Source organism: Lampetra planeri, chromosome 43 (genome assembly GCF_965212315.1).
Source record: "Lampetra planeri chromosome 43, kcLamPlan1.2.h2, whole genome shotgun sequence".
Classification (NCBI taxonomy): Eukaryota; Metazoa; Chordata; class Hyperoartia; order Petromyzontiformes; family Petromyzontidae; genus Lampetra; species Lampetra planeri.
Genome location: NC_136149.1, coordinates 5,308,358 through 5,330,369, shown reverse-complemented (window position 1 = coordinate 5,330,369; position 22,012 = coordinate 5,308,358). Strand labels below are relative to the sequence as shown.

The 22,012-nt window shown below is 54.3% G+C and overlaps 1 protein-coding gene across 2 annotated transcripts in view; it reads left to right on the top strand.

Annotated features, from left to right (window-relative positions):
- The first annotated feature begins 651 nt into the window (after positions 1 to 651).
- Positions 652 to 22,012, top strand: part of LOC144732620 (nucleotide-binding oligomerization domain-containing protein 2-like) — a 33,804-nt gene continuing 12,443 nt past the window's right edge. For both annotated transcript variants that reach the window (XR_013588218.1, XM_078614116.1), the window contains exons 1-9: positions 652 to 890; positions 2,831 to 3,071; positions 3,652 to 4,093; positions 4,407 to 4,518; positions 7,485 to 9,348; positions 9,717 to 9,800; positions 13,166 to 13,249; positions 16,223 to 16,306; positions 19,376 to 19,459. Coding sequence is in view for 1 of the 2 variants with exons in the window: in XM_078614116.1 (XP_078470242.1) it covers positions 2,902 to 3,071; positions 3,652 to 4,093; positions 4,407 to 4,518; positions 7,485 to 9,348; positions 9,717 to 9,800; positions 13,166 to 13,249; positions 16,223 to 16,306; positions 19,376 to 19,459 (2,924 nt within the window). In the remaining variant the exon portion in view is untranslated. The remainder of the gene's footprint in view (positions 891 to 2,830; positions 3,072 to 3,651; positions 4,094 to 4,406; positions 4,519 to 7,484; positions 9,349 to 9,716; positions 9,801 to 13,165; positions 13,250 to 16,222; positions 16,307 to 19,375; positions 19,460 to 22,012) is intronic.

The window sequence follows — 22,012 nt, the reverse complement described above, 5'->3', positions numbered from 1 at the left end:
TACTTACACTTCGCGTTTAACCGATCCCTGTGTTTTTTTAAATCCTAATATTAAGTTCACTTGCTTACTTGCTTGCACGCTTACGACCGTGCAAATCTTTCGGTCGTTTTTTAACCCACTTCCCGTGATCCGATCGAGCTGACATTTTGCACACAGACTTGTTGTGCGTGAGAATTTATTTTCGTGAAATTTTTTTTCAAAAATTTTACACTTTTAGGAAAAAAACAATTATATTTAATTACCAATTGCTTAATGGTGGCAGGCAATCATCTGACCCATAGGTGGCAGCCATCTCAAACCAGAGGACGAGAGGACTCTAGCCGCCCGTTCCAAAGACCAATGTGGGCTGGTTTGTGGCCCATTGAACACGTACTGTAATTTATTGTCTTGCTCTTTGTAAAAAACTGAAAACACAGCAAGGTCCTCCTGTCATGGAATGTAATGTAAACCAATCGAAAGAAAAACAGAAATGAATAATAAAATAAAACCGATGCCACGCATATAAAGGATTTATAGTGAAAAACTTTGTTTTTACGGGTTAATTTTTTTTCGCTCTCTTCTCTCCAACTTCTCGGTGTTTGTCGCCACCACGCGGCCAATCTTGGATGGAGACGATCCGTCAAAAGTTTGCACTGCACGGACAAACAACTGGGAAAGTGCGGGGCCGGCCAGCCCAGCCAGGTGTGTCTCAAACAGGAACCCGGAGAAGGAGCAGGAAGTTATCTCTCTCTCTCCCCTCCGTCTCAAGAAGTCACCGCCGTCTTTATCTCTCTCTCTCTGGAAAGCGCGTGCATCAGACCCCGAGACGTCTCTCTCGGCTCGCTCTCGCCGATTGAGACGCCACACAAAGACGGCTTCTTCCCCGAACGAGCAGGAGTCCCTGCAAATCGGTGGGTGATGCTGACCGGTGATGATCACTGTTGTTGGCTTGCTGATAATGCTGTTGCTGCTGAGGATGCTGATAATAACGATCGAGTACCCCCCTCCGAATATCACAGGCGCTAGGCTGTAAACGTGGCGAGTGGGTGGATGGTGAAAGAACGATGGTGGTGGGGGGGGGACGTCAATCATTAACCGGACGTCGCCCGCTCAGCCAGAGACAACCTCCACCACCCCCCACGACGCAGCGATAAATCGCGCAGAGAGCGGCCGTGGGTTTTCAACGTCCGTCGCGGAGATAGAGCGACGAATTCGGCTGGTGAACCGAGAGACGGGCGGGCAGGCGGGGTGGGCAAGCGGCTCGACGTACGTTTGAACTTCTTTCGCACCGCACGTAGCCAAGTGTGCCGTGCCAACCGGAGGTGCGGGTGGAAACGCAGTGGGGGGCGGAGTGGCGGCCAATGGGATGGAACGCGTCCGGGCACGGAGATGGAGCGACGAATTCTCGTGCGTAGAGCGGCATTTCCGGGTGGATTGTATGAATACGTGACATTATCCAGACGTATCTACCGTCTTAATTTAAGGGGCTTTACAACAATCTTGACTGAGAGCTTTCGTAACTGCAGGAATTTATATTCTTTGGGTCTTACGGTAAAGTCACGTAGATAGGTTCAGAGAAAATAACAAAAAATTACGACGTTTCGATCGCAACACAAGCGGTCGTCTTCAGGATAAAAAAAACGAAGACGACCGCTTGTGTTGCGATCGAAACGTCGTCGTTTTTGTTTTTTTGCAATTTTTTTAAACCTGTCTACGTGACTTTACCGAAAGACCCAAAGAATATAGTTGGAGGAAAGTGTATCTTAAAGTTGCGTCACACTCCTCTGTCCACTCGGCAAGCAGCACGAATAGGTTCAACCACAGGTCGATCGGCAGGTTTGTATGTGGCTGGGTGAAGTGTGGGTTACTCGCAGATATTTCAAGACGTCTGATACCGTGGAAATGTAGGCCAAGTGAAAACCACAAAGCGGCTCTCAAGAGCAGTGCGACTCGTCTTTTTCATTCCACGGCACCGCTTTCAAACTGGCACACTATTTTATCAATTTTTTATTTTACCAGGTAAAGCCCACTGGGCTATGTAGCTCTTTTTCAGAAGCGACCTGGCGACAAATGATAGTTCAACGAAATTAGCTTATCACGTGGACATGTATAGCAGCCAAATATTCTAAAACGCATTTTTCTAAATGTTGAGCGAAAAATTGGAAGACCCAGAGAAAAATCCACGCGACCACGGGGGAGAGAGACACCGCAAACTCCAAATATACAGCAGGCGTCAGGGTCGGGATCGGACCCACGACCTCCTGTATACCAGGCGAGGTAGTTAACGTCTCGCCGCTGCCACGCCCCGGGGATGGGTGATAACGCGTGGTAGTTCACATATAATTCACGGTCCCTCACTTCTAATGATGGAGGAATTCAGGTGGAACTGCCAAACTCGGCGACACGAATTTGCTCAACTGTGTGGGTGTATGCGTGTCTCTATCTCCGCGTGTGTATCCATGTCCGTGTGTCTCTACGTGTCTCCGTGTTTGTGTTGCTGCGTGTCTCCGGGTTTGTCCCAACTGGGCACCCGCGACCGAGGGAGTTGAGAGGGCCTTGGGTGGGGGCCAAGGCCCTCTCAACTGTCTGCAGCCGTCAGCCCAATGATGAGGGGAGAGGGGGGAATGGTGGGAGGTGGGCGGAGGGTGCTTTAGGTTCTTTCCCGATTCCTAAAATACCGGGCTTCTGGGTATGCCATTGTACACCAATAACTTAGCACTGCTATAGTCTATAGCTCCATCTAAGGTAGAGATTATCGTTTTGTTTTAGCTATTTATTACGATTTTAATTCGAGCTGATTTTTTTGTTTGATGCGCTGCTATTTTTGTTCCCTGCCTCTCTTTAAATCCAGGGGTGCTCCCGCCCCCACCTTGATCCGCTTGGGGCCCTGATCTATTTGCTCGATTTGCCCGGTGGCCGGTGATGGCGGAGGGAGGAGCGGCGCAGGACCGGCCGAAGGCCTCATCCCTGCTCCTCCACCGCAGGGAGCGGCTCGTCCTGGCCATGGGCCCGCAGGTGGAGGGCCTCCTGGACGTCCTGTTCGCTCGCGACATCGTCTCCCTGGAGGAGAGAGAGAGCATCGTGTGCGGCAGGTAACCCTTATGCCCTACGGAATGTAAAATGCACTCTGGGGGGAGCTGTAGACCAAGGGGACAAGGGCACAGGGACACGCGGTGGTGATGGAGCGTTGATGTAAAGTCATGTGGAGGTGGATTATGAGCGTCACAGCGACGGCGTGGGGAGGCCTTCATCCAGCAGTGGCTAGACCGTTCCGTTGATGGCCGTGGTGACAATGATTACTTTAGCTTGTGTAGGTCTATGGCTTGCGGTTCGAATTTTAGTAGGCCGCCCTGGTTAATACTGTCGTACAGGTGTATTTAACATAAAATTTGTTCCCTCTGCTTCACAGTAAAAAAAATCCTGTGGCTTCATTCAGAGAAGAGTAGTCGGCCATTGTGCGCCAACATCTTGGTCCAAATAAAAAAAAACTCGCAATTTACTTAATTGGGGAACACGGTAATCGTCGCCCCCGACTGCGAAAAACTTTTCGGGACCCTCTTGGAAACAAAAGATCCTCGAGGCTCCATGAGGCTTAACAATGATAGCGGTGGAGGCCGCACCATAGGCCGCACCGCAGGCCGCCTTCGTGAACGTTCCATCGCGTTCTCCCAGGACGCCGTACGACGCGGCGCGCCAGCTGCTCTGCATCGTCGGCAGCAAGGGCGAGGACGCCGCCACGGAGCTGGTGGGAGCACTCGCGAGGGCGGCGCTCATCCAGGTGCCTCCAGGGTTCGAGCTCCGCACGGACCAAGCCGACGCCGACGCCACCACCAGCACCGGCTTTGCCACCGCCGACGACGCCACCGCCGCCGACGCCACCGCCGCCGACGCCACCGCCGCCGACGCCACCGCCGACGATGCCAACGCCGCGACGCTTGTCGCGGTGCCGTCGCCCCCCGACGGCGCCCTGGCTGCGATGCGGCTCCACCACCTGGCGCTGGTGGACAAGCTGGACGATGTGGACGTGCTGGCAGAGCAGCTGGTGCTGGACGGCGTCTTGAGTCACGAGGACCGGGACCGAGTGACGCTTCCGCAGCAGACGCGCCAGCAAAACGTGATTAGCGGCTTTAAAGCGCGCCGGCAGGCCGCGTCCAAACCTGATTCTCCAAATGTTTGCACGTTAATAATCCGAAAATCGGGAGCACGTACCTCGTGGCAACGTTTATAATAATTTACTTGTTTATCCAGGAAAGCCACACTGAGTCGCAGGACTCTCTTTCAGGAGGGTCCTGTTACATTTTACCGCACCTCTTATTCGCGCCGCACCGCCCAATTAGCACAGTTGGCTAGGTACGGTGAGATCGTACGGTCCTTCGAGTTGACCCGTCGATGCGTGAATAGTGGCGCTGTGGTCTCTGTTCCCGCAGGTGAGGAAGCTGCTCAATCTGATTCACACGAAAGGGGAAGCCGCGGCGGCCGCGTTTCTCCGCTGCGTCGACGTGAAAGCGGTGGCCGAGAAGGACTACTTCCCTTCGCCCGGTGGGAAAACGACGCTCGATCGTCGTGCAATCTATTCGCCCAATCGCAGCATGGGGTGGTGAGGGCGGGGGTAACTTACCCTGGCACCTGTATCTTTGTAGTTTTCGGTGTCTCCCTGCCTGTGGCCACGTGGATTTTTCTCCGCTTCCTCCGTTTTTTCCCTCCACATTTATAATCAATATGATGTGTTTAGAGTATTTAGCTATTTTAGATGTCAACGTGATAAGCCACTTATGTTAGGCTATCATTTGTGGTCCAGGTCTCTTCTGAAAAAGAGCTATAAAGCTCAGCGGGCTTTACCTGGTAAAATAAAAAATCGTTTTAGCCGTTAGAGATTCCACACCAACGACGCCTGCCATTTCGGCTCGTCACGAGCTGCAGACCGGCAGCCGATCGTGGCCATCGCAGATTTACGACACCGTTCAGGTGAAAGTAAAAAGGAACGACAAGTTGCTGCGGGAAATCTTTTTTTAATTGCTGCCATTTTACGAGGGACGTCTCGGCGAGGCGGTAAAGTTGCGGCGAGCGGCTGCTGTAAAGGAGTAATTGTGCGAAGCGGCATGGCTGTAAGAAGCGAACTGTTTGTTGTTTGTCTTGGGGACATGGCCCGTCAGTTTGCGCGTTCAACGCTTGTTGCAGAGGTCCACGGTTCGATTTTCGGCATGCTAACTTGGTTAATCTTTCTTTCTTATTGTAATGAGAGAGCACACCGTCGGGTGACGGAGGGCTGCATAGGCGCTGCTGCATCGGTCGTAGCCAATCAGGGCTAAGGCTTCCATCTGGGCCATAGTTCATGGCCGGAGCTCACAGGTACATGCGGGAACCATCGAGAAGGTTCTGAGGGGGGTGTGGTTAGAGGCGGGGCTTTGCTCCGCCGGGAGGGATATAAGGAGAGGCAAGGGGAGGACTCGGGGTTCGGTTTGGAAGCCTGGGTCTGGACTGCATCTCCGCCTTCTCATCAAGCTACCGACCACGTGGCAGCCTCGGGGGCCGAAGCTCTCCCGACTCCCGGCACGCCGTCAACCAGCGGTGTGCGGGGGAGGCGAGAGCAAGGGAAGCTGCGTGGGGATGAAGGAGCAGTGAGCGCGTGCATGCGGCGAGGGAGAGGGAGCGCGGAGCCGAGCAGTCATAACTAATAAAGAAAGGACGCAAGTCTCAACTTGTCGTGGAAGTCGTTTATTACATTATGACATTTAAAAAAGCAGCTGACGAAATACAGTGATACCTCGGTTCACGAACGCTTCTGTTCACGAACAACTCGGTTCACGAACAAAAAAGTTCATAAAAATATGCTCCGGTTCACGAACTCCACTTCGGTTCACGAACAGGAGCCGCGGCCATATTAATGCTATTTCCAGGCTGTCACATGGTCGTGACTTCCTGTAGGAAGATCGTGGAGAGAAGAAGAGACACAGAAAGAAGTACTGTGAGTACTGTGAAGACACTTTCAGTGACTTTTTGCTTTTTGGTGTGCTTTTTAGCACATACAGTACTGTACTGTACTACTGTACTGTACTACTGTACTGTACAATACTGTACTTACTGTATTGTACAGTTCACCCGTTTGAGTGCTTACTGAAGTCATCTCAAGCAAGGTTAGTGTTCTCTCTTTATACATTACTATACTGTACAGTACTAATGTGTATTGTAATTTGTTTCATATTTGTGTGCTTCAAAAACCAAAAAAAAGGTCAGAACGGATTAACCGGATTTACATTGAACCCTATGGGAAAATGTGCCTTGGTTCACGACCAATTCGGTTCGCGACCAGAGTCAGTTCACAAATTAAGTTCGTGAACCGAGGTATCACTGTAATATAATCGTGTGTAGAGGAGTCTGGCAATTCGTCCGATGGCATCAGGAGCCACTTGATGTGCGGTGTCCATACCTCCTGGGTAACCGAATACTGGCCAGGGTATGTATGTATATTGAACTTCTTTCGCACAGTGCGAAAGAAGTTCAACATACATACATGCACCGTACGTAGCCAACCATGGTAATCGGAAGTGTGGAGGAAGGACAACAAACTGAACACAAAAAAAACTATTCTAAAGAAATAAGACTTAAATCTTGATTCAAAAGTGCATAGCTCCAATGCTTTCCTCATCAGAAAGAATAGCATTCCAGATTGCCACAGAAGCGCATTTGAAAGTGGGTTGCAATGCAGTGACCGTCTTTGTAAGACGGCTAGCCAAAAGCCGCTGCTGCGAGGATGACTGGAGTTCGTGTGATGGTTATTTGTTCCTTCACGAGGTCATGAAAGGTGCTGTGGTTCATTTGTGGCAAGCAGTTTGTGTGTAATGGGTGGTCGGTTATACGATGAGATCTCCCTTCATCACATTGGCAATCGGGATGCCCTTCCTTTCTCTTTCCATTTATGATGGAATTGGTAGCCCCTTCCATGTGTTGTTCGGTTGTGGTTAACGCCCGCTGCGGCTGTTTTTCATTTATGTTGGAATCCACCGCTTGCACCTTTGGGATCACGGGATCAAGTATTGGCCGGAAACTTTCCAAACAGAGCCGTTCCATGTAAGCTTCTAGCCGAGGAGTTATCTTGTCCAGGAAGTTATTGGGTCATAGGCCTTTGTCTTTCTGGCTTAAGAAGTTCAAGGTTCTAAACTTCGCCAGGCGTTACATGATCTAGGAGTCACGAGGTTATGACCTAGAGCTTCCCCTTCCGTTTTCTCGGGACTTTGTCGGCAGTGTGTTGCGTTGGTGACTAATTCTGCCAGCCATTTGCGTCCAACAGGTTCCTGCGATGTATTACACTTTGCACTCTTATCGTGTTTTTTTTATTTTTTGTTGTTGTAGCGTTCTGACCTGCCCCTATTGGACATGAAAAATAGCGGATTCCTCCAGTATAAGTTCTGATTCTGATGAATTGCATGAACGACTCTGCATTATAAAAAGCATGTTTACCATTCGGTAAACTACGTGGTCACGCATAAACGTGTTGCGGCGCGCAGTGGAGGCGTACAAGACCAAGCTGCGTCGGCACCACGAGGACGGCTCGCAGTCGCTGCAGATGTACAGCCACCTTGGCCACCTCGCCCTCGACGACATCTACACCGAGACGCAGCTGCACGCGCTACCCACCGCGGCCGACGAGGAGCCCCTCGTGCTCACGCTGGACACGCTGCTGCCGCCGCCCCCGGCCGTGGCCGGCAACGGCGCCGACGCCGGCCGCCGCCCCGGGCCGCCCGGCAAGGACGTGGTCATTCTGTCGGGCGGCGCGGGCAGCGGCAAGAGCGTGCTGGTGCAGAAGCTGCGGCGGGAGTGGTCGAAGGGCGCGGCGTACGCCGAGTTCGAGTTCCTCTTCTCGTTCTCCTGCAGCCACCTGAACCACGTGAAGAAGGAGATCTGCCTGAGGGACCTGCTCTTCAACAACTGCTGCTGCCCGGACGCGTGCCCCGACAAGGTGTTTGAGTACGTGCTGAGACACCCGGAGAGGACACTGCTCGTGTTCGACGCCATGGACGAGTTCCGGCGAGACATGGCTGGCGGCGACGACGACGTGGCAGTGTGCGCGTCGCCGGAGGGCGCCGCCTTCGCTTTCACGCTCGTCGCCAACGTCTTGCGGGGGAACCTGCTCAAGGGCGCGAAGAAGATCGTGACGTCGCGAACCAACTCGGACGTGAAGGTCATGCTGGAGACGCACGTCGGGCGGAACGTCGTCGCCTCGGGCTTCTCCAAGGATGCCGTCATGGCGTACCTGTCCAAGCGGCGCGAGGGCGCCGCCAGCCGGACCACGGAGCAGCTGCTCAAGTCCGACCCGAATATCTACAGCCTCTGCCAAATCCCACTCTACTGCTGGATCGTGTCGCAGTGCCACGGTCTGCTCCGGCAGCCGCAGCCGCCGCAACACCAGGCGGCGCCGGCGGGGGCCCCGGACTCGTCGCTGACGATCACCGAGATTTACCTGAGCATGCTCGAGGTGTGCTTGTGTCACAGCCGGCCGCAGCGGGACCACGAGGCCGTCTTCGGCGCCTCCCTGCCGCTGCTGCTCAAGCTGGGCAGCCTCGCCCAGAAGGCGCTGCTGGAGTCGGAGACCTCGTTCTCGTCGTCGCGCCTCAAGGAGCACGGCCTCACGGAGGAGGACTTCGCGTACGGCTTCCTCATCAAGTCGCAGAGCTACCGCGGCTTCGGCACGGAGGACGTGTTCGTGTTCATGCACGTCACCTTCCAGGCTTTCTTCGCCGCGCTCCTCCTGGTGCTGAGCGCCGACCGCGGCGTGCGCGACATGCTCGGGCACTTCCCCAACTTCTCGCGAGCGACTCCGTGGCGGAGGCTGGCGCCGGCGTGCGTGGTCGGGTGGCAGCGGCGGAACCAGTGCCGCAAGCTCACCGACTCGGAGAAGAGCAACCTGCAGTTGGTGTCGCAGTTCCTCAGCGGCCTCCTGTCCGAGCGGCAATCCGCGGCGCTGTCGAAGATGGTGGACCGCGGCGGCGGCGCCCTCCGGCGGAAGCGCGGGGCGCTGCGCGCGCACCTGTGCCGGTGCCTGCGCGTTCACCTGGAGGATCTTGCGGCGAGTGTCCGACTGACGCGCCGCGACATGGTCAGCTACCGCGGCCACCTGACGTGCGACTTCCTGTGGGTGGTGTGCTGCGCCCACGAGTTCGGCGACGAGGCGGTGGCGCGGCGGCTGGCGCGTGACATGCCAAGCTACATGAAGCTGAACTACGCGTCAGTGGGGCCGGCGCACTGCACGCACCTGGCCTTCGTGCTGCGGCACGCCAGGTCGGCCGTGTCGGCCATGCTCGACAACAACCACATCGAGGACCTGGGCTTGCACCAACTGCTGCCGTGCCTGCACAAGCTGGACCAGCTGCGGTGGGCACGCGGTGTACACGCTCGCGGGAAATATTGTGATTTTTTTATCCCCCTCCAAATTCTCTAAATTGCTTTTTTGTGTTTCATTTGTTATCCTACCCCCAAAATTCTGATTAGCATGGTTGTCTACATACCGTTCGACATGCATGCAAATGGTTTTCTGACTTATTTAGAATATTAGGTCAGTGTGTGCTGGCATTTTGGTCCAAATTTGAACAAATTACTCAAAACCTCATTGGGAAACATAGCAATCGTTGCCCCACCCCCTACTCCCCACTGCGAAGACGTTTCCTTGGCTTTCCTGGGTAATGAAGTTCCATGCTCACCACCGCCCGCCTCTTTCCGTACCTTCTTGATTTGTATTCCAGAGTAAGCAGTAACCGGATAACGGACGACGGCATCCGCATGCTGGTGCCAGAGTTGATAAAGCACAACACCTTGAAGAACCTTGTGTAAGTGGCCCTCCACTACATGGCCCGCCGTGCAAACGAGGGGGACTTCAGCTGCCGTGTTTCGCTGTGTTAAACAACAACAAAAACGTGCAGCCCTGTGATTGTTTGCTCACGCCACTGCTGGGGGAAAGGGACGACTGCCAGTGTTGGTCACGATTCGGACACAACGATACAACGGCGGTGTTTTTAAACTTGCCTCGGCACACGCCGATTCTCTCTTGCTTTACTTCTCTGCATTAGCTTATCTCACTGTCTTAGTATTTCCTCCGCTTGGCCTGCGATTTGCGAAGCCTCGAGTACTGTGTCATTGAAAGGGGCTTTATAAATGCAGCTTATTACTATTGTTATTACTTGACCTATGAATCCATTCTGGGTATATGTCTTGGAAGAAGTGGGAGGAATCACAATTTACCTCACCACACGCAAACTGGCGATCAACTGTGGTTGTTGAGGCTGCTGCCCCCCGATTCCATTCTGTTGAGGCTGCTGCCCCCGATTCCTCTCCCCCTTCCTCCTCCTCTTCTTCTCTCCTCGCTGCTGCCGTTTCCCTCCTGCGAGACATAACTCTTGGCTGGCCCTTGGCCACCTCGGGTCATTCACACCCACTCTCCCCATGCATTCCCTCAAACATTAGTAGGAGACTCCCTGCACACCACATCCCACACTCGTATACGCGCAGCCACTCACACGCGACGTCTCTGCTCTCACAACCCCGCTCAGCGATGCACACCCAGAGCGGAGGCCAGAGGTGACAGGACGAATCGCGCACTCGCGGAGTCCTTCGGGTGCAGCGTTTCTTCCCCCGGGATACCGCGCACCCAGCCACACACGTTACGGCGAGCGCACACACCCCACCACGTACTTTCCTCACACTCGTAGAAACCACACGAGGCTGTTATCGATCATTAATGATTTATTCCCGGCGTGTCTGCGAGCTACTATTACCCGAATCAGTCTGAGTCAGCAGGGCAGGGCTAACCTATCTCCCGATGGTCTCAACCCGATCTACCTCGTCTACTCGGAATTAAACTCCCTAGGACCCTACGCTAAATGCCAACTCTCTCTTGCGTACTCACGGTTCGGCTCGGATGTGCGGGAAGCCGTGGGGAGGCGAGGCTGCACGGAGTTCTCCTGGTGGCGGGGCCTGGCTGCGCTGAGATTCGTCTCACGGATGATCCAGTGGCCGGCAAGGTGGCTACTCCGATCTCTCACTTCAGAAGAACACGACTGACTTTTTCTATACCTTCTCTCGCCTTTTATTGTTTTCTACATCAAAGAGAATTTGGCGCCGATCCGCAGATAGCTCGGATTTCCCGCCACGGACCATTGCTCTCACAGACGTCCGCATTTTGCCTTCTACATTAAAGGGATGACCCCGGAGCTGCGGCATTGGTGCACAAGCACATTGGTCCGACCAATCAGAGGGCCGGCCCTGTTTTCCCGCCGTTCGTGGCTCTGCCCCCCTACCTTCCTGCTGACCCGGGTGTGTCGTGTGTGTTTTCTACCCACGGTGGCTGGGCAGCCCCATCGTGACCATGTAATTACCACCCAAGTCACGGCGCCGCGGTGCGAGTTAGCCTCGGGGGAGATCGCCCAATTCCTTGGCCGCAGGAAACCATGAAGATTAGTCCCGTGAGAGGGCTTCCGGGTGAAAACCTGTCGGCCAGGTGACCTCCCCTCGGGGCCCTATGTGGAGGTGTGTGTGTGTTCATGTGGGGGGTGGTGAGGGAAGAGCAGTGTCGGCCCCGTCGCTTGGTGGTGGTGGGGTCATAGGTGGGGTGCCGGCAGAACGGCTTCGCTGCTGCGCATCACATGGTCAACGGCGGCGAGATGTTAACTACCTCACCTGGTATACAGGGAGGTCATATTCTCTCCATGATCGTGTGGATTTTTATCTGGGTCCTCCGGTTTTTCCCTCCACATTTTGTCACATGCGTTCAGAGTATCTGGCTGCTATAAATTTCTGCAAGATGATAAGCCACTTCGTTGAGTTATCATTTGTGGCCAGGTCACTTCTAAAAAAGAGCTATACAGCTCAGTGGGCCTTACCTGGTACAATAAACAATTATTTATAGTCTTAGGTTTTTTCGGTAAAGTCACGTAGATAAAAAATAAAAATTAATAAAAGTAAAATAAAATAAAAACCTCTCCATAATAAAGGCTCAGTCTTTTGTTATGCAGTCTATTCATAGTCTCAAGCCGCACCTTACCATAATAATAAAAAGTGGGCCATTCCTGGCCCCCCCCCTCAACCATTATATATATGGAGTGGTATCTCCTGTAATCTCTCATTTACTTGATACAGCTGTCGGGCTGTGACGGTTCCACCTGAAGACGAAAGCTTGTGTTGCCTCCGAAACGTCGTGATTTTTATTTTATTTTACTTTTATTAATTTTAATTTTTTACCTACGTGACTTTACCGAAAAAAACCTAAGAATATGAATCCTTGCAGTCACGAAAGCTTCAAATCTATAATTATTTATAGTTTTAGTTTAACTCATCACCCTCAGGCCTACACCTCTGCAGCGACAGCAACACGACAACAGGGACATGAAAGCAACTGAAGGGCAATTGTCTCCGGCAACGGATTTACTGTGAGCGGCTAAGGCAACTTTGTATGACTGTGGCATGCGGGAGGTGTGTCTAACCAAGTGATGATCAATTATATGGTCTACAGACCACACAACCAAGTCATGTGGTGTCTAACCATCATCTGATTGGAAGTCAACAACCGATTCATCCACTGGGGCAACTGCGATCAGATTCGTCCAGATTCAGGCAACAGGATTATGGTGCGGTGACTTGCCGGTGATTGTTGCCGGCAACGGTCGCCTTCCTATTGATGCAGCTCTCTCGTGCTTGCACAGAGCAAGTGCACGGGGTGGAAATCTTGCGGATGCTGAACGCCATCTCGGAATTGACACGGGGGGATTGAGACTGCGAGCCAGCGGAGGGATTGAGGCGTCAATGAGCGTAAACCGTCATGCGAACTCCGGTCACCCTCGCAGCAGCAGCTTTGGCTGGCCATCTAACAAAGACAGTGGGCACCGCATCGCACGCTTTTGGATGCGCTTCTGCAGCGACCTGGAACGCTCTTCTGATATTAGGAAGTCACTTGGAGCTATGTACTTTCAGGAGCGTTCAGTGCGTTGCGTCTGCGTGCTTAGACGTTGGAATTAATCGGAGTTCGAGGTTGAAAACTAATTTTTTTACAGCTGCTTTTTGTGTTTAGCTTGTTGTCCTTCCTCCGCACCTCCGATTAGCACGGTTGGCTATGTATGGTGCGAAAGAACTTCAACGTATGTACGTCTAGCATCGGGCATTTTGCGTTGACGTGAGTGTAACTGTTTTTTCCTACCGGCAGGCTCTTTAAGAACAGCTTGACGGACGTCATCGTGCCTGACCTGGCGAAGTTCATCGAGAGGAGCAGCACCATTGAGCAACTCATGTGAGAGACCCCCGGTGGATATGATTGGCACGTGATGGGAACTCTCCATTGAACACCTTGGAGCTCCGTCACAGGAATCGCTTCAATGGTTCATGGGGGAGATTTGGATGTCCTTTCGTCAACTCGTTCCTGAACTTACCCGACCCTCTCGCCCCATCGTAGACCTCACGTAGATTTTTTGACTGAACATAAAGACTCAGTGACTGAGAAGGACATATACACTCACATGGAGACCCACATAATTACACGGATCCAAATAATCAATATAAAAAAATAGAATCAGAATATTTATACTAGCTATGAAGCTCTTTTTCACAGATATCTAGTAAGGGCGGGTCAGAACGTTACAACAATACAACAACACGATTGGAGTGCAAAGTATAGAGAGTCAATGACTATATGTATGTATGTTGACCTTTCGCACCCTACGAAGCCAACTGCGCTCATCGCATAGACTTGCAAAGAGCCCCATAGTCTTACATACAGTACAGATCCATAGGATCAACACAGAAACGCAGACTTTGTTGGCAAGAGAGAACCAATTGCCAACAAAGGGATCTATAGACTCCCATAAATAAACCCACCAAGTGATTTAAATGCGTTGGCAGTGGCTTTGCAAGCTGCGCTTACACTCCAGCGGAGCAATGCACGCACCCCACGCAGCTTCCCAGCAGAACTGGTGAAGTCCAGCGTTCCCAGTTCTTTGGTTGTCATCATCAGCCAACAATGTGATCATTGTTAACATCGGGTCTCTTTCCCCCCACTCCCCTGAACGTTGTGTTCCTGAGTCATCTCAGCCTCCCTAACCCGCTAACCTAACCTGTAACCCCACACCCCTAACACCTGTGGGGGCTGACGCCCCCCTCCTCCTCTCCCCCCTCCTCCACCCCTTCTCGCCGGGCTGCCGCCGATCAAATGATCGGCCTCCCCGCACCAGCGTCCTCTCTGAGGGACATGGCTAGTGGCTGGCTCCCCACCACCTGGAGTTATCCCACACACTTCCCACGTACACCACCACTAATGAGGAGGTGGCTGCATGCACCCACTTGCCGGAGGAGCCGCTCCTCTGCTCGCGCTAAAAATAGCCATATGAATATGTACGCGCCCCTCCCCCTCCCATGGGGTCGGATTTACTCCGCCGTAAGCACGCGCACGCGCCCTTCCCCCTCCTGTGCGTCGGCCTTAATCCGCTGTGCAAACACGCACGCGAGCGCAAGCCGTATTGATGGCAATATACGCGCTCCACCGCTAAGTGCTATCGTCGCTACGTGAACACACTGCGTAAGGCGTGCTGTGTAAACACGCATGCGAACGGGTTTTAACTCACACCTCCCTCGCCCTATTAATCACACGGCTGCACGGACACGGAAGCCGTTAATGAAATACTACCCACGCTGCCTCCCACACACGCTCGAATTACACACTACGCCGACAGTTTCCCCACACCCACAGAAATCACACCACACGGATCCTCTGTGATAAAGTGTATTAATGGCGCGCCTATAGCAAGCCCTGGGCGGTCCGGAGTAAATACCCACAGAGCAGTGCCTAGCCTATCCCTATTCAATCCCTGAGTGCACTCTCCCCCCCAACTTCTCAGCTCGCAGACGTACTCGCTGTGTCTCACGGACACGGTGGGAATCGGAGGGACGAGGGTACGAGAGGTCTCTGCCTGGGGTCGAGTCGTAGCTGCACTTGCCAGCGTCCCTGGGACGCTGCGAGCGGCTGTGAGTCCGACCGGGTAGCTCAACGGTTGGAGGAGCACTGATCAACGTTTTTTCTCTTCCCTCCCTTTGTCCCCTCCCAATCCAAAAATCCAGGGTCACGTGGTGTTACCCTGCGCGGCCAATCGGGGGCCTACCTTTTGATTTTAAACCGATGCCCCGCCCTTACCTGGAACGATATCTTCCGGTGCGCCTTCAACCATTGTTTTCGCACCCGCCCTCCCCATCCCCGCCCCAACCGGTTTGGTCGGGGTGGCCGTCCCGCGGAATACACAACTTTAGTCGGTCCAGGAATTTCCCTCCCACCTCCTCTCATGCACTGCTCGCTGGGTGTTTGCCCACGAGGCCCCATCTCCCTGTGCTGTGAGTGTTTTCATTGCGGTTTTCTCGGTGAGCTTCGTCTTGCGCATACAATTCTTAGCTAATGCACGGGGGCCGCAATGCAATTCGGCCTGGGGGGGGTCTGCCAATCTCCTAGCACTGGGAAGCCGTGGAACATCCCCGCTAGGGGCCCCTCAGATAAAAACCCATGGTACCAGGTGACCCCCCACGAGACCCTATGTGGGTGCGTGTGTTTAGTCGGGGTGTTCGTGCGTTCGTGTGGAGGGGTGCAAGGGGATAGCAGCGCCGGCAGAGTTGCTCCGTTGCTGTGGCACCACACACTTCCCCCAATCCTTATAACCTTTTCTCCTTTTCTCTGAATTTTAAATCTTGTGTCGGCAGGTTCCTACGGAGAATTTTGTTCTCTCCGGCTGCTTCTCCTCGCGCGTTTTTGTTGAATCTACATATAGAGTGCGTGTATATATACACACGCACACATATTTGCACACTGTATCTTAAAGAGCTACCGGGAGTGGTGAAAAGCAGCGGTTTGTTTGGCAGACGCAGCGACTGCGTTGACCGTGACGCCTCTCTCTGTTTGTGTGTCCCCGAGCGCAAAGCCGTCCCTAGGGTATGGAGAATCGGGGCGACCGCCCCGGACCCCGTGCATTGGGGGGGGGGTGCTTTGGGTGTCGGGAGGGGCGCTTTGGGTGCGGGGGGGGGCACGCTTTGGGTAGAAGGGGTGCCTCGCTTCGACATCACGGTGTTAGATGTAATAATTCCGTTTTAGTTTGAAGGGGTTGGGGGGGGGGCACGTGGTGTGATTTTCCCCCATGCCCCGCTCCCCCTCCCGCCCCCCCCCCTATCGACAGCCCTGGCTCGCTGCTTGTCGCCTGTGACCCCCCTCCGCCCCCCCCAACCCCCTCAGGCTCGGCGGGAATGAGTTCACGGGAGCGGGCGCCGTGCTGCTGGCAGATGCGCTGAAGCGCAACCGCTCTGTAAAGATCGTCGGGTAAACTTTGTTTTTCCATTTAAATCTCTCTCGCCCGCGGTTTCCAAAGAAAAAGGGCACCAACCAATGAACCAGTTGCTCATGCGTGATGATCTCCCAGGCGAAATGCTGAGGGAGGGTGGCGTTTGTGCACAGACTGCCCTATATGACATCATAACAACAGTCTGGACCACTGGACGGGTTCCGCAGGACTGGAAGGATGCCCTGGTGGTCCCCCTCTTTAAGAAGGGGGACCGTACCGACTGTAACAACTACAGGGGCATCTCACTCCTCAGTGTGCCGGGTAAGGTCCTGGCAAGGATTATTCAACATCGCCTTGCTAGGCACGCTGAGGAGAGGCTTGCGGAGCCCCAATGCGGTTTCAGGAAAGGGCGGTCCTGCACAGATGCCATATTTTCTGTCCGTCTGCTACAGCAGAGGTGTAGGGAATTCCAAAAAGACCTACATCTCTGCTTTATTGACCTGGTCAAGGCCTATGATACCATCAGTAGGACTGGGCTCTGGGTTGTTCTTCGTGCTTTCGGAGTCCCTGACCCTCTGCTCACGATCATTAAGGACCTTCATGATGGTGAGCGGGCCCGGGTAAAACTACGTGGCTGGGAGTCAGAGCCTTTCCCTGTACACCTTGGGGTGCGACAGGGATGTCCTCTGGCTCCCACATTATTTAACATCTATTTCGACTGCGTAGTTCGTGAAGCCTTCAATAGCTGTACCGGGGGAATTTCCATTTGGTACAGATATAATGGGAGGCTGATCGACGCCCGGGTGCGATCAAGGGATGGCTCCCTATTGGTCAACCACGTTATGTATGCCGATGATTTGGTAATAGCTGCTCATTCAGAAGAGGAGTTGGAGACGCTGCTGCTGAGACTGGAGCGTGCCACTAAGAGGTGGGGCCTTACCATCAGCCCCACCAAAACTAGGCACCTGCCTGGGTATTTTGTACCATCGGACACTCCACCCCCACAACTCCCAATCGGTGATGGGGAAGTTGTGGAGAGAGTGGAGAGTTTCCCATACCTGGGCAGTGTGCTTATGACCGGCTCCAGTTTATCAGCAGAGGTCTCACTCCGAATCAGTCGAGCGGCAATATATTTTCATCGGTTGCGTAACGCTGTGTGGAAGCTACCTGGTCTGTCGCTCCGCACGAAGCTTCAGGTCTTCTCGGCCATGGTCATTCCCTCCCTTCTCTACGCTTGCGAAACGTGGACCCCCCTAGTGGAGCATCTTCACCGGTTGGAAACATTTAGGCTGGCCTGCCTACGATCCATCCTGGGTTTAACCAGGCTGGATTGTGTGAGGAGCTCACAAGTCCTTGAAATATCTGGGCAAAGTCCCATCAGTGAGCTCCTCCGGCAGGCAAGGCTGCGTTGGCTGGGTCATGTAGCCCGCATGCCCAGCCACCGCATGCCTAAACAGCTTTTGTTCGGCCGGATCGAGGGGGCTAAACGGGCGCAGCACGGGCTAGAGAAGAGATGGAGTGATGTGGTACAGGAGGACGTGGAGCTGAGTGGACTTGCCGATGACTGGTACCAGCGGTGTCAAGATCGGCCTCAGTGGAGGAGGCTCGTGAAGGACGCTACTGGGCAGTTGGAGGCAGTCGCCCTCCAACAACAACGGAGGGCGGAGGAGCGACGCTCACAACAACGAGCGGGGCGCCGGGTGGCTAAAGCACAGCAAGTTGGTACAGTAGGGGGCACAGGTGGTGCATCAGCCAGTCATCTCGGACATCTCGGTCAGTCGACCCGTGGCACCTGGGTCTGCCCCGTGACCTCCTGCCAGCGGGCGTTTGACACTTCACGTGGCCTCAAGGTGCACATGGCCTGGCACAAGCGTCGTGGTGACGTCACCGCCACCTAGTGGCGAATGGCGGTTGTTGTTGTTGTTGTGTGTAAGGTGTGTGTGTGTGTGGTGTGTGTGTGAGGTGTGTGTGAGAGTGTGTGGGGGAGCGGTTAGCGCTATGCTACGCTGTGAACCCGGCGATCCGAGTTCGGTTCTCGCTCACAGCCAACACCAGTTGTGATTATCTGAACCGGTCCTGGGCCTCCATCTAGGTCGACTCAGCCTCAAATGAGTACCTGGTGCGGTGTGTAAAAACATCGCCACTGGGGAGACAAAGGTGGCCAGGCATGGTGTTGGCCACCCACCCCCTCGTGTGCCGTGCCGGCCTTCATAGGTGCTCGCTAACAGCACTTGCCCTAACAGTGTATTGAGGCTATATGGGGGTCTTTGTCTTTGTGTAATGCTGATGAGGTGAGGATAGGCGGGAAGGTGGCGGCGGGGAGACACCGCCTAAAATAATGAAATAAAGGAGGCGGAAACGAGGCTGGGGATTGGGGGAGGACTGGAGGAGTTATTTGATAAGTGTGGGGGGCATGAGGGGGGGTTTAAGGGGGGGTTATGAGAGAGGGGGGTTACGGGGTAGGGGCACGGGGTCAGAATGTTACAACAACAGACAATACAAAATGGCCAGGACACGTTTTATTTTTTACAAACAACTGCTGAGCACACGGGGCCCAAAGGCCCAAAACTTCAAGCGGACAGCAAACAAACGACACTGTTAGAGGTGTAATAGAGTTATTTAACACGGTTTAACACGTATGCTTTGGGGATGGGCTGTGGGTGGAGTGGTTGGCGCACTGAACTAAGAAATCTCGAGTTAAATTCCCGGCCATAGCGAATATTGTTGGCGAGCGATATCCAAATCGGTCGTGTGTCTCCCCCCTTCGCCAAACCCGCACTGACCGGCGTGGTGAAGCATGGTCAAACAACCTCCATTACCGACAACAGCAGTGGATTGATAAAGGACTTCAAGTGTAATTTTGTTTCATCGCAGCTTTAACGGCCACCGGTGGTACTTCCACTTGGAGTTTGCGTCTTCATGATCGCCTATTGTCAATCTACTGTTGGTTGAGGGCTACCCCATGCTATCTCCACCCCTCTCAATTGTGCAATCTAAATCACCCAGCACCTGCATGTCAAGCAATTTATTTGTAATATAAAAAAAAAATCAGGTTTTAGCGAGCTGCGCGTAACCACTGCAGTTCTGTGCGTCGCTCTCTCCCCCAGTTTGTGGGGCAACGCGATCGGCGACCGGGGGGCCGTGGCGTTCGCAGAGGTGCTGGAGCAAAACACGCCGCTCGCCTGGCTCAGGTACCCGCGCCGTCCACCTCTGTTCCCACTGCGTCATCTCACCCGGTCTGTAGCTAATAACGACGTCCTGTTTTGTTCGTTCTTCGTTTGTTTTGCCGCGAGTCTCGGTCCCGTGGACTTAACCCCTTTCCCGTCCCGATGACGTACGTGGGACATACGTGTACGTTATCGGAACGGAAGTGGAAGAAAACCTAAAATAAAATAACTTTATTGGGACAGGGGCGCCACAGTTTGACGCCATCTATCGTAGAGTGCGGTCATGTCGCTACAGTTCTCTGCAGTGAGTACAATGTCTTTAAAAACAACGGCACTATGCCTCTCGAAATAAAATGAAGGCTGAGCCGGTTGCGCGTTCCGAGATTCAGCGGTGAACGTGACACCCATGTCTTGGAACCGAAAAGGGTTAACCTGCCGAGAGCTGGGTGGGTGGCTTATATTTCTACGTATGCAGTTAATTAGACAACACAACAGTTACATATGTAGTAAGTTCGAGTGGAACGTCCATCGGTCGCGACGGAGGCGGGAGCGGGCCGACAGCCCGGGGTTGGGCTTGTGTTCTGGCCCGCCGATCTTGCGGGCAAGTTGGTTCCCGCTGGGTCGGCCGTTGCGGGTGGCCGGGCCGATTTCACTCTCGAGGCACCTGAGGGTGGGACAATAGGACCTGACCGAGAGTCTGCATTGGCGCAGCGCCGCTCGCCGGACACGTCGCGCTCTCGGCCCTCGAGATGTGTGGGAGGTGTGCATGGTTGTACGTAAGGTTTCAGGCGTGACGGGTGCACAAACGGCGCTTGCCGTGCTGGATCTTGACGCACTGATTGCGGACAACGCGGACAATAACAACTGGGCCCCTCCAGGGCTTAAGCAGTTTTGAGGAAGTAGCCAGCGGCACTTGCGGGCAGTGAAGCCAGGCGCGGTCCCCTTTCGCCCAAACATGGCGGGACGTGCGGAGGTTCCGCAACCACTCGTTAACCAGCTGACGAGCTTCTGAGTTATTTTGAGCAGCCTCCCGGGCATCCACCAGACAACGTACATTAGCACGGATGTAGTCGGCAATTTTTGCCAAGGTGCAGGCTGCAGCAATTGGACGTCAATCGGAGGGCAAACCTCCCTACCATACATGAGGTAAAATGGAGAGTACCCCATGGCAGCATGGGGCGCCATTCTATAGGCGGCCAAGGCACCAGTACGTGGAGATCCCAATCTGTCTATGACTCAGACACCTGGTGGCTTAGCATGGAGGTGAGTGTCCTATGTAATCGCTCCACCATACCGTCGGTCTGGGGGTGATCTGGCGAGTGTCCCCAGCAGATCGCCCCCCATGGGCTATTTGATGGCGCAATGACATCGGCCGCCAACATATCGTTGATGGCCACCCGCACATGTTCCTTCTCGACTGGGCTCAACCGGAATGGGTTTTGACGAATTGGAGCGGCATCATCCATGTCGATGTGGTGGCTAAGCAATTTAGTACAGCCAATGTCGAATTTCCCTTGACTGAAAACGTTGGTGAAATTGCTCAGCAACGTATGTAATTCAAAATGCTGTAACGGTGACAAATCGGCACAACTGGAGCAAAGCGCGTCGAGCCAACCCGCGTCAGGACCCGGCTTGGATGTGGAAGGGGACACGTCCCCTACGTGACCCACCATCAAATCCCCCGATGGGGCCGGCGTCGCGTGAGCAAGCACCATCTTCTGAAGGATGACGGCCGTTTTCAACCCCATGTTAAGGATCTAGATAAAGGGCTCGCGGTCGCTTCGCATGAGCGTTTGTGTACACACAAGGTCCAACGCCCGCGCCGTCGAACGCGAAGGCCCGATCACAACGGCCCCCATGAACGCGTCGGAGTCAAGAGGCTTCCGAAGCAGGAGGGGAACCAACATTTGAGACCCGGGAGGAGCCGGTGGTGAGCGAGGCGCCGCGGTCGGAGGTCCCGAAGTGCGGTGACGGGGGACCCGGCAGCTGGACGCCACATGGCCCCGAAGGCAGATGATGGACGCGCCGTCCTGGCGTGAGGTCGGCCGGTCCCGCTGGTGGTAGTCTCGCTGGGGTCGCCGGTCGGACGATCCGCGACTCCCCGTTGATGATGGCCTGGTGAGGCTCCGATTCCACGTTGTGGCCCTGGTCGTCAGGTGGGCCCGCGCAGGCGGCGACGGTCATGTCCCCCTGGAGCTGTAGATGCGCTTAGATGCACCTGGCAGCGTGTAGAGACGTGAAGTCATCGTCGTCGGCCGCTGGCATAGCAACTCGAAGCAAGCGAGCCCAGCTCAGGAGCTTCTGCAGCACCAAAGAGTCCATGGCGTTCTGATCCATATGAGGGTAGGCAACCCCTGCCATGGCCAGCAGCGCGCTGTGGTACCCCAGCGCCGACTCCCAGGCCATCTTCGTCCTGACGTCGAAGCGGTGACACGCTTGGGATGGTGGCCCGTAAATCAGCCGCATCTGACAAAGGGCGTCTGTCAGCGTAGCTCGCTTCGCCCATGAAACTGTCAGGAAAGCGGCAAGGGCGTTGTAATCCAGCATGGCCGGGAGGACACGGAACCCCTCAGCCAC